The following is a 17,149-nucleotide window of genomic DNA, read 5'->3' as shown; positions in this document are numbered from 1 at the left end:
GTGAGGGGTGGGTTGTGGCCCCCACACACAGGGTAACAGCGAGGGGTGGGGTTATGACCCCCACACACAGGGTATCAGTGAGGGGTGGGGAGTGGAGGATGGGAATCAGCAGCACTAAGAGATTTCTGAACATAAAATAGACAAAAATTAATTTAAAATGTATGGATCATCAAAAGAAGGGACTCTGGTGGTCCCTCCCAAGGTCAACTCTCTACCCTTGGTTCTGGATACACGGCTTGCACACTTTGCAGGGAGCAGGACACACAGATCATGCGTGCTTTTCAGGAAGTCATCCAGTACAGGGCCAGTGAAGGCTGCCAGAAGCAGCTCTGCTCAGTTGTGAGTTTATCCCATGCAAGGATTGCACTGTTTGGCTGAACATGACAAGGTTTCTCCTTTTAAAGTATAGTGTTTTTGTTTTGTTTTGTTGGTTTTTTTGTTTGTTTATTTGTTTTTTTGGTTTTGGGTTTTTTTTGGGGGGGGGGTTGGTTTTTTTGGTTTTTTGGGGGGGAGGTTGGCTTTTTTTTTGTTTTGTTTTGTTTTGGGTTTTTTTGGTTTTTTTTTGTTTTTCGAGACAGGGTTTCTCTGTGTAGCCCTGGCTGTCCTGGAACTCACTCTGTAGACCAGGCTGGCCTCAAACTCAGAAATTCACCTGCCTCTGCCTGGGATTAAAGGCGTGCACCACCACGCCCAGCTAGTACAGTGGTTTGGTTATGGAAAACAAAGACTTACTATTTTCCTGCCGTCATTCCTCAGCGTGTAAGTGTCAGATTAATATAACCTTTGGGCTGTATTTTATGACAGAAGTAAATGCATCCATCTCATTAATATGTAAATTATTTAATGTTTAATAGAACCCTAGTAAAAAGGGCATCAAACAATTCAAATTAAATGGTGTAGGCCCTGATACAAAAGGCCTCGTGGCTATTTCCTTACACCAGCCTGCACCCTGTAAACAAGATCACTCAATCCACTCCACTGGGCTCTCTTAAATTGCCACCTGCTAGCTGCCCCACCTGGACTCACAAGTATTTCCTGAGGCAGCTGGGATGTGCAGAGCAGGGTCAGGGTGCTTCCCCGAAGGAGCCCATCAAACAGGTAGTGCTGCTTCCTACACAACCAAAATACTTGGTGGGGGTGGGGTTGGGGATGGGGGAGTCCTGTGCTGTCATTTGTGTGACAAAACAGAAAGCCAAAACCACATATATTAAAAGAAAAACAAAGGAAAGAAGGATGGCTGAATCAGGGATGGATTAAAAAGCAAAATCAAAAATAAAGCCCCAGGTTTGGGGAAAGCATTGAAAAGTCTACTGTGCGCAGTCACAGAGTGAAGGCTGAAGTCTACATCACACCTTTACTCTCTGAAGGCAAATGATGCAGGTGTGGGGGTGTCATAGCAACAACAGAAGAGTAGCATCCTTCAGTCCAGGGAAAGAAAGCTGTTACTTTCTCTTTACAAATGAGAGTTGTGCCAGGCAGTGGTGGAGCACGCTTTTAATCCCAGCACTTGGAAGGCAGAGGCAGTCGGATTTCTGAGTTCGAGGCTAGCCTGGTCTACAGAGTGAGTTCCAGGACAGCCAAGGCTACACAGAGAAACCCTGTCTCGGAAAAAAAAAAAAAAAAGTTATCAGGAGAAAGGAATTCAAAACTATAATCAGGCCTCAAGATGCCAGAGCGTGCACATACACATGTACCCATACACACGCGTGAGCGCGCACACACAGGTCATACCTGACAGAAACTTTAAAGGGAAAGTGAGGCTTGTTTTTAAATCTAGAGAGGAACTTTATTAGAATAAGAGATAGGAAGAGAGAAAGATAGCCTTGAGGGGGGTTGGGGGTGAAGCCAGAAGAGCCCCAAGAACAAAGGAAATATTTGACATTTATAGACCTGGGAAGTGGGGGGTGGGGGAGGCAGGGGTTCCATGTTTCACACTATGTGATTTAGTTCAGCATAGCCTGCATGACAAAGAACACAGAAAAGTCAGGTAACTTAAGACTGCTTCCTAACTGTCTGTGAGAGAGAGAGAGAGTGTGTGTGTAAGTGAGCTGTGGGGTAGTGTGGCCTGTGGGATAAAGCCTTTTAATATAGGTCAGCCTTGCCTGCCTTTTGAGACCTTCTTTTGCCCTTGTCAGGTAGGGCCTGGCTTCCCACTGCAGCCTGGCAGTTACCACTGGGACTGGGTTTGCTTGAGGACAGGACCTGAGATCCCAAGGCTTGAGCTACAGCTCTGAACAAAAGCCTCCCTACCTCACCCCCTGTAAGGTACAGTGCCCCCAGCTCCTGGCCAGGCCCTAGCAGAGTCACCCAGTCTTTCAGAGAAGATTAAAAGTGGCAGGTTCATGGTTTCTAGATTGATAAATTATTTCTCTGCTGGTGAAATGAGCCAATTCAAACCAGATTAGATTATATTAAATGCAGGTTTGTTGGGAAGCTGCCCTCGGGCTCCCAAGGAAGGAGGCCAGGAAAGTCATGGGAAGGGAGAGAGAAGAGTGGGGGGGGGGGAGAAAGAGTGGGGTGCTCAGAGAGAGAAGGAGGAGAGAGAGGAAGCATGCACAAGAAGACCATAATGTCTGAATTATAAAGGAAAGTGCCTCTATATAGGAAGCACAGCCCTGCCTCTGGGCTGGAAAGTTCAGGGTTAGGGGCAGGGCATGCCAGGTAAGGACTGAGGGATACTGGGAACACCTGGAGGCCCGGGTCTGTTATAGTATGTAAAATACCCTGGAACATTGATGTCAGGATTTATCTGTCAGGATTCATCTTTGGTGACAGAACCTTTATACTCGTCAGAACTCTCAGAAGAAAGATGAAGCAGATGTTCTGAATAACAAAAGAGAGAGAGAGAGAGTGCCATGGGGAAACCACCAGTGAACACAAAATCCTGCCCAGCGGCCATGCAGGGGATAGGAGAAAGCATTGGCTCAGAAGGCCAGTCAGTCTCTGGGGCCTGAAACAGACAGCTTCCTTGATTGACAGCTCAAGGTCTTTGAGTGCTGAGGGCCCACAGGCTAGACTAACAGACTCAGATGCTCCACACACTGCAACCAGGACTTGTGGCAGCAAGTGCCCAGTATTATGGTTCTTATAAGACTAGGTGTGGAGACCCTCTCTCCTAACAGCAGCCAGAGTTAACAGTACTTGGTTCTTGGGTATCAGGACTGTCAGCTCTTAAGTGGTAGCAAGAGAACAAGGGCATATGAATAGAAACAGCTACGGTTGAGTGGTCCAAGCTCTGGGATAGAGAAGCCACAGGACCTGGGAAGCTAAGCATGTTTTTTTATAGACAGTTAAAGAGAAAGGCAGGATAATTGCATACAGCTGAATAAGGAGGTGGGGTTATTAAATACAGATAAACAAGGTGTCAGGGTTTGGGGCATACAGCTGGATCAAGAAGACAGGTTTAGCTAATCTTACTAGGAGCAGTCACTGTAGGGGAGCCCTATCTTTAGGCTGCAATATCTAGGGGTAGAAAGCTATGGGGGACTTTTTTTGCCCACACTATTAACATTTACACAAGAACCCCTGAGAAGGCTTTGCTATTTTCCAATGGGTCTGAGGCTGGGACCCTTGACGTGGCTGTGCCTGTGTTAGCCACACACATTCACTCCGGGCTTCCTCACCTCCTCACAACCTTCCACAGTCCTCAGTCTTAGCTCCCTGCTTCCTCTTGGCTGCTTCTGCCAGTCTTCCTTATCTCAGCAGCCTCCCTCACTCTCACCCTACCTGTCTCTGCCTCCAGTTCCTCTCTGGACCTCTTCAGAACCCTTTCACCTCTCCCATGGTGTCCACTGTTGCCTCTGCCACCATTGTCTCCTTGTTGTGTTAGCAGCTCAGTCAGCTCTACCTGGGATGAAGATCTCAAGTAGGCAAAAAAATAAGACCAGACAGGAGAAGCCTCTTATTGGCTTCAGCAATTCAGAGGCAAGGGGTGGGACTAATCCCAAAGACTCAAGGAGAAAGATCTTAGACCCAAATCATCATGGTCAGATTAATTAAAGCAAGCAATTAATTAAAATAGCTTTTTAATTAATGTACATGGGCTGTCTCTCCCGAAGGCAGGTTCAAGAGGTTAGCATTGGATATGAGGAAGATGAGTTTTTTATAGCTCTGGATAGGGAGTTTCCAAATGGGAGGTTTGGGGGGCAAAATAGGCAGGGCTACAGAAGTAGAGCATAACAAGGTATTCATAACAACCTTCTGAAACAAAGGGAGGGTTGCAAGATGGTTATACTAACTTTTAAAAATAAAGGCATGGTTGACATTTCCTGGAACAGGCAGTACAGAACCATTTGTAGATAAGCTCACAGTTGAGGGATAGCCCAACCCTTGAGTAACAGAGGTTTAATTGTAGACAGGAATGAACTTAGTCTGCCGTTTCTATAAGATGGCTTTAAGCCTAAGATGGAGGCAGGCTAGTTCAGTAGCAGCAGAGCTGTTTCAAAAAGTGAGTTGAACCTGGGAAGGTGAGGAGACATGCAAATAAAGGCTTGAATTTGGACCAATCACAGCACAGTTTCTACTCCCACCAATCACCAGCTTCTGGCTGAGATAATGAGGAGCTACTCCCCCTCCCATCTTCATTTAAAGTTTTTTTCTCATTTGTGAAATCTAGGTTTTAACACACACACATATGTATGTATATGTATATATATATATATATATATATATATATATATATATATATATATTGGAATATGTGTGGAGGGGGGAGATCCAAGGGGAGGGAAGGAGAGAGAACAGAAGATAATGGGGACTGTTTCTCTCATTGCAGTATGTGCCTGACATGAAGGCAGAAGGGAGACAATTTTAGGGTAACCCTTGTTAGAGCCTGCTAGGCTAGCTACCACTGCACCTGCCCCCCTGACAAATTTTGCTAAGCTATTCCCCCACACCCAAACTATACTTACAACCAAGCCTCCTGAAAGTCAAACACTCAATAAGCTTTAAAACAAAAGGGTATAAAACATAGAAATAGACCTATTCATAGTTTTTGTTGAGGAAAAAATAATTAAGCAACAGAGGGAAAAGTAAGCCCTAGATGGTCTGGGTTGTACTGCCCAGAATTTTTAGGGCTGCACACTATTAGCTCCATGGCAGGACAGATAGCCAGTGTGCATGGGACAGCGCAGAGGCTTCTCAGAGGAACACATCTAAGCCATTTAAAGATATAGCCTGGCGTTCACTAATTCTGTGGGTTAGGAGGGCATTCCTGGCTAAGGTAGCCTTGTCTGTATCCATTCCCATGACCCTCAGCCCCACCATTCCCAGCGTACAGGAGGAAGTCCTACCACCTCACCCTACCATCTTCTCCCATCCCTGATCACTCTGCTGCCAGGTACCTTTCTGTCACCAGCCTCCACACTGAGGAGGCAATGAGGGTCTCTGGCCAGTCTGGAGGGGAAAGTCACAGCAGAGCTGGTTTAGAAGCCAGGCTGTGCAGTGCTGTCACTGGAGTCTGCAGATGATGAGAGGATGGGGTAGGCACAGGATGCTGGCCAGCCAGATGTGCCAGCCCAGTTGGGACCAATCTGTTTTAGGAAAGCAAGCTTGTGGACTATTGGAGGAACACTTGGGTTCTACTCTGAAGGTCACCTGCCGTGTGACCCAACTTTGCCATATTTCTTCTCCAGAGCCATGTCCATCAGGAAGATGACAGTTGGATGAGACCCAAGCCCTGTGGTTAGTTTACTTAACTCCCTCTCTACCAGGAGGGAAATCCCTGAAAGCCTCACACTCACTCAACAGTTATCTTCCTTCCACACACAGAGGAACAGCAGCAAAGGAAGAAATAAGGCGGCAAGCTGGGGCCTGACGAGGCTCTGGGTCATATCCGAGGGCAGTGTGGTCTCCAGGACTGACAGGCCTGGCCCCTTTCCCCCCACAGGCAGGTGACTGAGAGAGCGGTTGCACAAGCTTAGGAAGAAGCTGTCTCCAGCTCTGTGCTCCCTGTTTCTGCCCCTGGCTTGGTACACTGACCTCTTGGATGGTGCAATTCGTAGAGTAGTGTGCCTGTCTGGGCTCTGGGTCACTCTGAGGTGACCACAGAGGTACTCCCTGCTTGCTGTCGAGTTTCTGACTCACAAGGATGAGTTCACTCAGCCCCCAGCCTGTGACAGTGCATTCAAGGCTCAAGGAAGATTTTTCTTAACCTGTGTTACTCATCCAAGGCCTAAAGGTGCACCAGGTGATTGCCCTAGGGCAAATTACCTGCAAAATTAAGGCCTGAGAGGCAACAAACTCCTCTGTGTCAGGTTCACAAAGGAGGTCTTCATCCAAGCTGTGACCTCTCAAACTGCACTGGGCATTTGCAACATGAAGGACTATTTGTGTCCTGAAAGAATCTCCCTCTGTTAACCAAATTGACCCACTTCACTCAAAGATGCTTCCACTGGACTCAGACTGACATTCCCTCTCCTCTTTGTTCCAATTGGATTAAGTCCTGGCCTAGCTGTCTCTAACCAGTCCAACAGGTCTGGGTCCAGAGTGGACCACTACGGACCTGTTTTGGAAGCCAGAGGCTCTATTGCCCTCCTTGTCTTTTCTTGGGAGGAGGTAATACAGTGATCAGATAAAGTGTCTCATAGACAAGCAACCTACTACTGAATAAACCCCAAATAATATGTGTGTGTGTGTGTGTGCAGGGGTGGGGGTGGGGGCAGGGAGGGACACATGCAGGAGCCCAGAAAAGCCAGAGTATCAGATCCTCCGCAGTTGGATTTACAAGTAGTTGTGAGCGTCCAATATGGGTGTTGGGAACTGAACTACGGTCCTCTAGGGGAACAGCAAGTATTCTTAACCCTGAGCCATAGATGGCTCCAACCCCTATCCTCTTTAAAAATGACAGCTGTGTTTACTCAGAGTTGCAAAGTTCAAACAGCTCTTGAGGGCAATAGTAGGGCAATCCACACATTCTTGGCAAGATTGGCTCAGGGACCCTCTGTTTGTTAAGCACTACTTACCAAGCAGGAACATAAAGATGAATAAGAGGAAGACAGCTTCCTGCCTGAGAGCTGACACGTCCAGGTGTAAATGAAAAACCTTAAAGAAGTTTGTCTCCAGGGTTCTCTTTCCAACATAGCTGTAGGGGCACACACCTCTAAGCCCAGTACTTGGGAGGAAGCTGAGATAGGAGGACTGTATGAGTTTGAGGCAAAGTGAATCCCAGGCCACTCTTAGCTAAAAACCAGAGGGATGTGGAGCGTTCGTGTTAGCAGCTGCCGAGTCATCCCATCTCACTTATGTTCATCAAAAGTCTTTCACCGATAGGATGACTAGGGTCTGTTTTCCCAGCACCAGCAGCATCTCCTGTGCTTAAGATAAGGCTTAATTCCAATTAACTAAGTTTTTAAAGAGGTGGAGGCAAGGCTGACACATGCATGGTTCAGCTTTTTTTTTTTTGTTTTTGTTTTTGTTTTTGTTTTTGTTTTTGTTTTTTGAGACAGGGTTTCTCTGTGTAGTCCTGGCTGTCCTGGAACTCACTCTGTAGAACAGGCTGGCCGCAAACTCAGAAATCCGCCTGCCTCTGCCTCCCAAGTGCTGGGATTAAAGGCGTGCGCCACCATGCCTGGCTTGTTGTCTTTTGTTGTTGTTGTTTTGGGTTTTTTTTGTTGTTGTTGTTGTTTTGGATGGTTCGGCTTTTAAGACTGCTTACTGCTCTTGCAGAGGACCAGGGTTCAGTCCCTAGCATCCACACAGTGGCTCACAAGCATCTGTACCTCCAATTCTAGGGAATCAGACAGGTCTTCTGATAGCAGTTTCCTGTACTTCCGTGGTGCACAGACATACACTTGGACACACATAAAATAAAATAAATATATTTTTAATAAGAGAGAGACCCAAGGCTTTAAAAGAGATATCTCAGTCAGTAAAGCACTTACTTTGCAAGCACAAAGTTCCAGCCTCAGAACCCAGGCAAATCTAAAGAAAAACCAGGCATTGTGGTATCCATTTGCAATCCTAGTGCTGGAGAGGCAAAGACAAGCAGATCCCTGGGGCTCATTGCCAGCCAGTCTTGGAGCCAGTGAAAGACTCTGTCTAAGGGAGGAGGAGGAAGAAGAAGGGGGAGGAAGAGGAGAAAGAGGAAGAGAAGGGGAGAAAGGAAGGGAGGGAAGGAGGAGGAAAAAGAAAAATCAAGGAAAGGAAAGGCAGACACCCAAGGAATGTCTTCTAGATTCCACACATATTTATATTCTCATTCTCTCTCTCTCTCTCTCTCTCTCTCTCTCTCTCTCTCTCTCTCTCTCTCTCTCCTCTTCCTCCACACCATCACACAGTTTCCTATAGAATATAGTATCATTGAATGGCTTCAGGAGCTTTGGGACCTGACTAAGGGAATGTTAAATTCCTAATGATACATTTCATTGAGATTTGGCAAGAGGTCTTTACCTAATTCACAGCCACGTTATAGTTCAATTGTCATTTGACCTACTACTGTAGTAATGGCTTCAGTGAGTCCTCCATCTACCCACGGGGCTGAGTCACAAGAAGAAGCCCAAAGAGCTATCCCCTTAGGACTTGCCCAAACTTGAGCAGCATCAGAAGTCTGTGGGTAGTTCGGGAAGATGAATGAAACTCAAAGTGGGCAGAGTCAGAAATAGCCAGTCAATGAGTTTTTTAGAGACAGAGGCAGACAGATCTCCATGAGTTCAAGGCCAGTCTGGTCTACTTCCAGAACAGCCAGGGCACTTAGAAACTGTGTCTCAAAAAAACAAAACAAAACCAAAACAACAAACAAACAAAAGCCTGCCAATCTGAGCTCAATTTCTAGGGTCCATGTGGTAGAAAAGACCAATTATTCTCTAACCTCCACATGCAAGCTATGTTACAGGCATATTCACATACAAATTAAATAAATAAGATGTACTTTCAAAATGACCTGAAATAAAAAGCAATTACTGGTAAAAAGCATTATGTTACTTGCCTGGATTTGGAGACAATTGTTATCTTTTAAAATTGTTTCCAAGTTTGTAATTTGTTGTGACTTCTTTCCTTATTCTAAATAAGTGCTTTTTATATCTGACTTTAAAATTTGTAACTTTATATTTTTTCTTAAGCTAATCAGTTTTAACTTGTAGAAACTTGTGCCCATCCTGCCTGTGTTTCATGTATTTTTTTTTTAAAGAAAATGTATCCCACTTATTTACTTGTATGTGTGTGCAGGCACAAGTAGACCATGGTATACATGTGGAGGTAGGAAGACAACCTTGAGGAACTAGTTCTCTTCCTCCACCATGTGCATCTTAGAGCGTCAACTCAGCCTTTCTGGCTTGGCAACAAGTATCTTTACTCACTAAGCCATCTTGCCAGCCCTTACATATTCTTATTTTAATGGAATGTGTTCCTTAGTATTGTCCTATGAAAAGGTGTATGGGACCCCATCTATACTTTTCCTATTTTACCACTTCTGGTAGTTTTGCTGGGCCTATAATTTTAAGTCAGCTTCTTTCAGGTTTTTGAAAGTATTGATTTCTAGCTTCTAGAGTTGCTCATAAAAAACAAATCCAAGCCACCTCATGCTTGGTGTTTGTTTGTTTTTGGAAAGGCCTCTGGAAGTTATAGAATCTGTTTGTTAGAGCTTTCTGAAATCTCACTGTGGTGTGTCTTAATGAAAGTCCTTGATATTTGTTGTTCAGGACACTCCGTAGGATATGAAATCTGGAAACTCATGGCACTCTTGCCTGGGAGGGATCGAATGTCATTGTTGGTGACCTCTTGTTTTATCTGCTCTCTTCCAGGGAACCTACTAGCGTTCACGGGTTTCAGTTCAATAGTTTTCTCTCAGGTCTTTTGTGTGCCGAGCAAGCCCTCTACCACTGAGCTACATATTCAGCATCTCTGCTTGTTTTTTAAAAAACGTGTACTACTGTTGGTTTGTTTTTTTTTTTTCAAAAATTTTTAAATTTCCCTAAACAGAAAAAAAGAGTAGTTTAGCTGGGTGGTGGTGGCACATGCCCTTTATCCTAGCACTGGAGAGGCATAGGCAGGTGTTCAAGGCCAACTTGGTCTACAAATTGAATTCTAGAAAAGCCAGGGTTAGAGGTAGAAAGCCTGCCTTGAAAAACAAAAACAAGAATAAAACCAAACTAAACAAATTTCCCTAAACTGTTTTATTATAATCTGTTTCTGTTCCATAGCTACAATGTTACCTATATCTTGCTAAGGGAGTTAGCAATCATTTTTATTTGACTTTGCTCTTTCAGCTTCTCCTATATAGTCTTTCCCCACCATGCTACTTTTTCTTGTTTAATAAGTCAATTTTCAAAGTTTTCCTCAGATGGCAGATGTGGTCAGAGTTTAGAAGTGAAAGATAGATGAATGAGCTTCATGGAAGGAGCTGGCCAGCTCACCTAGGGTCCGTCAGTGGTCTGCTCAGATTTGGAAAACATCCAGCAGGTAGGAGGAGCAGTTGGCAGGCGCTGGACTCCCAGCATTCTAGATGCATACATTTTCTGAATCTATCTTTAGAACACTTCCAGGCCCTCAGCTATGCCAGCAGCTCTGAGCACAGATCTTGAGAATCTGTGTCTCCAGAAGCAGTTGCTCAGCCAGGAAGAAGGCAGGAAACGGCTCCAGCAGCTAACTATAGAACTTCTCTGCAGCTCTCTGCCAGCCTCCCCTATTTTAGCAGTGATAGCTAAAAACGTCTTCTTAACCCGAGTTCCGGAATTGGAGCTGCCATTTCCTGAGTGGATTTTCTTTTCTTTTCTCCTTTTCTTTTCTCTTGAGGATTTCACAGTGTAAATCCTGTTATCAACCTCCCCCTTGCTAGATTGGGATTCTACTTTCTCTCTGCTCCCAAGGTTTACAGCCTGTTCATTCTCTTTCCAGCCTCTAGGATCAATTTTGCTGCTGTCTTTCTTCTCTGCCTGTGTAAACTTCTGTGCTTTTAAAATCTCTGTTCTTTTAACCTTTGAAGAAGAGTTCCAGAAGAAGTCAGACATATGCTGAAGACCTTTCAGAAGTGAAGTTCGATAGTCTATCCTATTCTATGACTCTGTTTTCTTATGTGAGACAGAGTCTCACTATGTCACAGGCTGCCCTCAAACCTGTGATCCTCCTGCATCAGCCTCAGCATGAGCCAGCCATGCACAGGCCCTATTTTAAATTTTAAAAAGTACACATGTGTTTATTTATTTTGTGTGGCATATATGCCACAGCACACATATGGAGGTCAGAGGACAACTGTTCCCAAGAAAGAAGAGCCGGTTCTCTCTTTCCACCATGCTGGCCTGGGGATCAAACTCTGCATCAGAACCAATGGCAAGCGTCTTTATTTACTGAGCCATCTTGTGAGACCCACAGGACCTATTTTAAAACTCACATCTCAGTTCGCCATTTCTCTCCTGCAGCAAGCAGGTCTAACTGCCTACATTTTCTTGACTTTTCCCATTCCTCCATGTGAAGACGACAGAGCATGCTCATAGCTGGCTGGTACTTTTTTCCAAGGATCAGAATGGCATCCCGGGAGATCTTGATTAGTAGTGGTACAGTTTGGTCACCAAGTTCGTGACTCCTTGCTTTCCTCCTCTCCACTTTGCTACCATTGTCTGGACCATCATTAATCGTCACTTCTGGCAGTGACTTATTTTCACAAAGTCAGTTTCAACTGTGAAGTCAGTTAAGCAAATTTTGGAGAAATGGGTTGCAAATAAAATAATTTTGTTCCTTAGGCTCAACTTGTCACGAAGCATCTCTCCCTCTTGTTACTCTCCCTGGGAAACAATGTGTGTGTTTGGTGATCTGCAAGTCTGCCTGATGGCACAAACCACTTAAAACTCAGTCAAATAAGCATGGTCTATTGAAAGCCACACCCCAAGACTGATCGATCAGGGCCACAGGTCAGACTTACGAGCTGACTGTCATGTTGGGTCATGATCCTATGGCCTTTTTAAGTCTGAGATCTACAAACATCTATGCCAAATTATTCTGTCAATCAGGATTTAGGGATAGGGGACTTCTTAGGAACATGTCTTTGTTGTACACTTATCCTGCTCCCATTGATTGAGGTATTCTACTGTGATGGCGGTCTTGCCTTGTCTAACATTCATGTTTTAACTTGTCAACCAGGATAGGACTTATCTAACACTCATGTCTTAATTTGCCAACCAGGATGTCAGTTAGCCACGTACATGTCTCTTTCTGCTAAATAGGATGTCAGTTCCCAGGGAGAGGGAGGTCTTGGGAACTTAAACTTTACTCAACCCCTACTCAAAATGGAAGTCTTATTCCAAATAGTTTCTTATATTGGTGCAGGTGTCTCTCCTATGTTGGGGTCTATCCCAGGGGCAGCCTATAAAAGCAAATACCGTAAAAGCTTATACACAGGTGCAGGAAGTGCTGCTGAGTAGTTGGTTTAGGTCCAAGCTTATTGTGGGTAACTACACAAAGCAGGTCTACTGACTTCTATCATCTTGGGTTTCAAGGGCACAGAACATAACAAAATATGTAGTCAACTTGGGCATGAGAAAGTTTCCTAGTAACAGCAGAAGCAACATATGAGAAAATTTCCTTATAATGTTAGTTAACAGCACAAAATGGCAGGCTAAGCAGGTAACAGTTACCTAGGACGTAATATTCCAACTAGGCCTTAAAGTTTTACCTAGGCCTTAACAATAGGGAAAAGATGTTTCATAGTTTGGTCACAGTAAACTTTATTTATTATTTATTTTGGTTTTTCGAGACAGGGCTTCTCTGTGTAGTACTGACTGTCCTGGCACTTGCTCTGTAGACCAGATTTACCTCAAACTCAGAGATCTGCCTGTTTCTGCCCCCCAAGTGGTAGGATTAAAGGTGTGTGCCCACCATGCTCAGCCATAAGCATTTTTAAAAAGTTTAGCTTTTTCATCAAGATTTCTCTTTCTTGCTGGACATGGTAGTGCACACCTTTAAGCCTAGCATTTAGAAGGTAGACAAGCAAATCTCTGTTGAGTTGAGACCAGCCTGGTCTACAAAGTGAGTTCCCAGCCAGCTAGAGCTTCTTTGAGAGACACTGACTCAAAACAAAACTGGGGGGAAAAAACCCTAATAATAAAAAGAATTCTTTCTATTAGTTCAGCAGCGATCCAAGAATTGCCAGTGAGGTAAGTGAACTTAGATCGGGAAGTCTGAGACCCCATCTTCCCAACCTCCAGTTTATAGGCCCTTCTGTAGATGGAGCTGTGTTAAGGTCTCGCCTCAGGCTGCTCAGAACTGGAGAGTGTTTGCTTCTTTCTTCTTTGGAAACTGAGAAGGAAGGGATGAAGCTCTGGAGAAGTGACTTTTCATCTCCGTTGAGTATTAGCTCAGATTTTCCAGAAGCTAAAGAGAAGTTGGGGCCACACTTGTGACTGATACTGGGGCATGGGCTTCTGTTTCTGTCATAGGTTCCTGGAAAGGTCTGAGTGACCTTGGCCATGGGCACAGTAAATGCATAGGGCCACTGAATCCTTTGGGCTGAAATCTGGCTTGCCATCCACAAGGTCCCAGACCATCTACCATCACTGCCTGTGATTCAGGACATGGGATGGCCTAGAGCAGTGGTTTTCAACCTGTGGGTTGCAACCTCTTTGGAGGTCAAATAACATTTGCACAGGGATTGCCTAAAACCATCAGAAAACAAAGATATGTACATTAAGATTCATAATATAAGCAAAATTATAGTTATGAAGTATCAATGAATAATTTCATGGTAGGGGGTCATCACAACATGAGGAACTGTATTAAAGGGTTGCATTATTAGAAAGGTTGAGAACCTCTGGCCTAGAGGATAGAAGACCCACAAGACCTCTTAAACCAGAAGTAGGTAGCCTAGCTATATCTGAGAAGAGATTGGCTGCAGGACAGACCAGCTTCTGATCAGAATCCTTCACACTCACACCCACTGCCCAACTCAGTAGCACTGTGCCCACTCACCTACTCTCAACCCAGCTAAGGGCCTTGTGCACCTGCTTGGGTTTCTTCTCTTGAGCCTTTCCAGTCTCATGCACTCATTCAATCCACTCTTCCCACAATCAACGCAGGGTTTCTGAAGTGTCTCATTCTAGCACCCTTGTCCAGCATCTGTGAAACCCTTACTTCAATAAAGAACAATCCAGCAACTTGGCAGAACCCACCCCGTGCCTTCACATCTGTCCCAACTTTGCCCTGCTTTGGCATCTTTGGGCTCGTTGCACAAATAGGAAAGCCTATCTTGTCTGACACTGGGAAGTGCTGGTGAACACTGGACACTGCAGGGGAGAAGCTGGAGCAGACCTAGCCCCCTGTCCAGCAACAGAGAAAGCCAAAAGGTTGGGGATCGGTGACCAACAGGAACCTCAACCAGCACACCTGAACAGAGGAGGGAGAAGGAGCTGGCTGTCAACAAAGTCTTTTGGACTATGAGAAAGGAACTGAAGCCCGGGAAGGCGGGGACAAATTTGCCTCAAGGCCACCGGGCAAGGGAGGGTAGTACCTGAGCTGAGGCAGGAAGAGGAGGAGGCCACAGAGGAAGCGTGGGTCACCTCGCTCTTGCTGAGCGGGCGGGGCGGGGTCCTGCGCGCAGGTGAGCGGCGGGGCAGGGCGGGGCGCAGCTGCGTTTCGGTGCCTAGGCGCCACTGAGGCCACTCGCAGACACAGGCCGCAGTCGTGCCCTAGAGAGACCGAGGCGCCCCCCGAGTCATGGCCCACTCGGCCTGCGGGTTCTCAGTCGCACTGCTGGGGGCCCTGCTGCTGGGCACAGCACGCCTGCTGCGCGGGACAGGTAAGAGCAACCTGTGGCTGGCCAGGGAGGTGCCTGGAGGTGGCGCGTGTTCAGGGGTTGCACGATCCGGACCTGGTAGCACAGTCCTAGAGGTCCCCGAGACGACTCGCCCCAGCGCTCAGGCACGTGGGAGAGTTCTGGACCTAGGTGAGCTTCCCTGGCCCAGGAACAAATAAGCGCGCGGAACAAGCCTTAGGAGGACGTTCTCTAGGTAGCAGCACATTGTGCCATGGGTACTTTGCTGAGACTCTTAGGGATACTCGATTGGGACGTGGGAGAGCTTTCCTCTTCGGGCCCACTCCACACCTGGGCCAGAGAAGTGAGTTCAAGAAGAGGGTGGTTTGACTTCCCGCTGAGGTACCTCTTTAAGCTGTCCGTGCGTGCGCGCCGCTCATCCTGAGGCCTAGGGACAGCTTCAAGCGGACAGTCACCGGCCAGCAGCGGGCATCTAGCTGCAGAGACCCCACAGGTGCCCCACCTCTTCCCTGGTGGAAGGTTGGAGTGTAATTCCATGGAGCCTGTGAATTTCGAGTAGTTTGGATTGGGAGTAGAGGCTGCTCTGATCTCGGAGATCGCTCCAGGAAAGAATCGGATCTGTGGGCCCTAGGAGTAGAATACCGCGAATAAAACTAGCTTTCTTCAAGTAAGAACTTGATGTGAGGCTCTTTCTCAGACTCGCACAGGTTTTTATGTTTTAAAAAATAGTACGGTCCAAATCGTAGTTGGGGTCTGTAATATCAACACCTAAGGGGGTGTTTGTTTGTGTCGGACAGGTAGATAAATTAGCATAAATTAAAGAATAAAATTGAAATGGTGTGGTTAGACTTGGGCGTAAGCCGCAGGAAAACTTCCTGGTTTCTATTTCCAACATTAGGTGATATATAACTGCATAGTAAACAGGAAGACTTAAGACCTCCTTTAAAACTACACACACAGACACACTGTGGTATGTATTTTGTTGTTGCTAGGGTTTGGTTTCTGTTGTTCTGGGTCTCCCGGTGTCTCCCAAACTGGCCTTAAAACCACTGAGTTTCATGCTCTCACCCCATACTCCTGGAATTCATTACAGATGTGGGCCACCACTTTCTTAGGAGTGAGTTTCCAATCCATTTAAGGGACAGAGTATGTAGTCCCGGCTGTAGAGTGTCTGCCTAGCAAGTACAAAGCCCTTGGTTTAATTCCCAGCACTTTATAAACTGGGCATGGTGGCTCATACTTGTGATCCTAGCATTCTGGAGTGGAGGCAGGAGAGCTGGGAATTCAAGGTCAGTCTCAGCCTCATTGTGAGTTCTTTACAGGCCTGGGATATATGAATTTTTGTCTTAAAAACATTTTAAGAGTAGAAAAATAGGAAAGGAATGCATGTGTGCATGAGAGGAGCGGGGAGGGTGTACCAGCATTTTTGGAGGCAGGTGACACTCTAGGGAATGTTTTGAGGTGTTTCTGACTTTCTATGGCAATAGTCAAAAACTTCTTCAGTGGGAATATGGTGTAAGTCCAGTAATCGTTGAAGACAAGACCTGCCTGCAGTCTGCTGTCTGTCTACACCTCGGGAGAAGTAGAGTTTATTCTTAGACCAGTGGGAACATGGATTCTTGAAGTGGTTCCACGAACTTTCATAGTCATAGAACAAAAGAAAATTATAAATCAAGGCATTTACCACGTATATTGGTGGGAACATTTAGTAAGTAGGTTAGTTACAGCCAGGGTTGAAGTCCCTGGGCAAGGTCTCATATGCTATCTGATGACATATATGATGGCTGTTGGGTTCATAGATGACATATATGATGGCTGTTGGGTTCATAGAAACTAAAGATCACCTAAGTTAATATAATCAAAGAGTTTTTACCTGACACTAAGATGTTAGGTCAGACACAGAGGTGGGTGGGAAATGGCTATTAAGGAGACTAAAAGACTGTCCAAGATAATTTTAACTCTCAATCTGCAACATTCCAACGTATCACAATTAGGACATTCAAAACCGCCTGTCAGTCTGCAGGATTTGCAGCACAGATGTGGGTTTTCAAAGAACTTCACCTCACATATCACACATTTTACTCCCCCAGACACGGAGGTTGTCATTTAGTTCCCAGGAGTTCCACTCGAGTCCTGTCTTCCAGGAAGCTCTGAGCTAGCTGAGTTGTGCAAATAACAGGAATTTAACCAACTCACTTTCCTCATCTGTGACCTCAGCTGCAGGGCTCCATGAGGTCACGTAACAGGCCGCCTGAGGAGTGCCCTAGTTTTCCTGAACTCAGGCTCCAAGGAACTGGTGAGGCCTCTGAGTTATTTGTACCAAAGCTGGGCCAGTCAGTGGGTTAACAGAGCAGGGATGATCGTGGTGTCGCTGGCCGTAGAGATGAAGAGCAAAGGGAAATGAGAGATTGGAAGAGGCATACTTGGTGTTCCCATCAGCCCCTCATGGCCAGG

General features: G+C 45.8%; 1 protein-coding gene across 1 annotated transcript in view; it reads left to right on the top strand.

Annotated features, from left to right (window-relative positions):
- Positions 1-14,497: 14,497 nt before the first annotated feature.
- Positions 14,498-17,149, top strand: part of Cdcp1 (CUB domain containing protein 1) — a 36,274-nt gene continuing 33,622 nt past the window's right edge. Inside the window, exon 1 of the mRNA XM_021173068.1 lies at positions 14,498-14,719. Within this exon, the coding sequence (XP_021028727.1) occupies positions 14,638-14,719 (82 nt within the window). The 5' untranslated portion in view covers positions 14,498-14,637. The remainder of the gene's footprint in view (positions 14,720-17,149) is intronic.

The sequence above is a fragment of the Mus caroli genome, chromosome 9 (genome assembly GCF_900094665.2).
Source record: "Mus caroli chromosome 9, CAROLI_EIJ_v1.1, whole genome shotgun sequence".
NCBI lineage: Eukaryota > Metazoa > Chordata > Mammalia > Rodentia > Muridae > Mus > Mus caroli.
The sequence above is the reverse complement of the archived record's forward strand: the minus strand, read 5'-3'. Positions and strand labels throughout refer to the sequence as shown.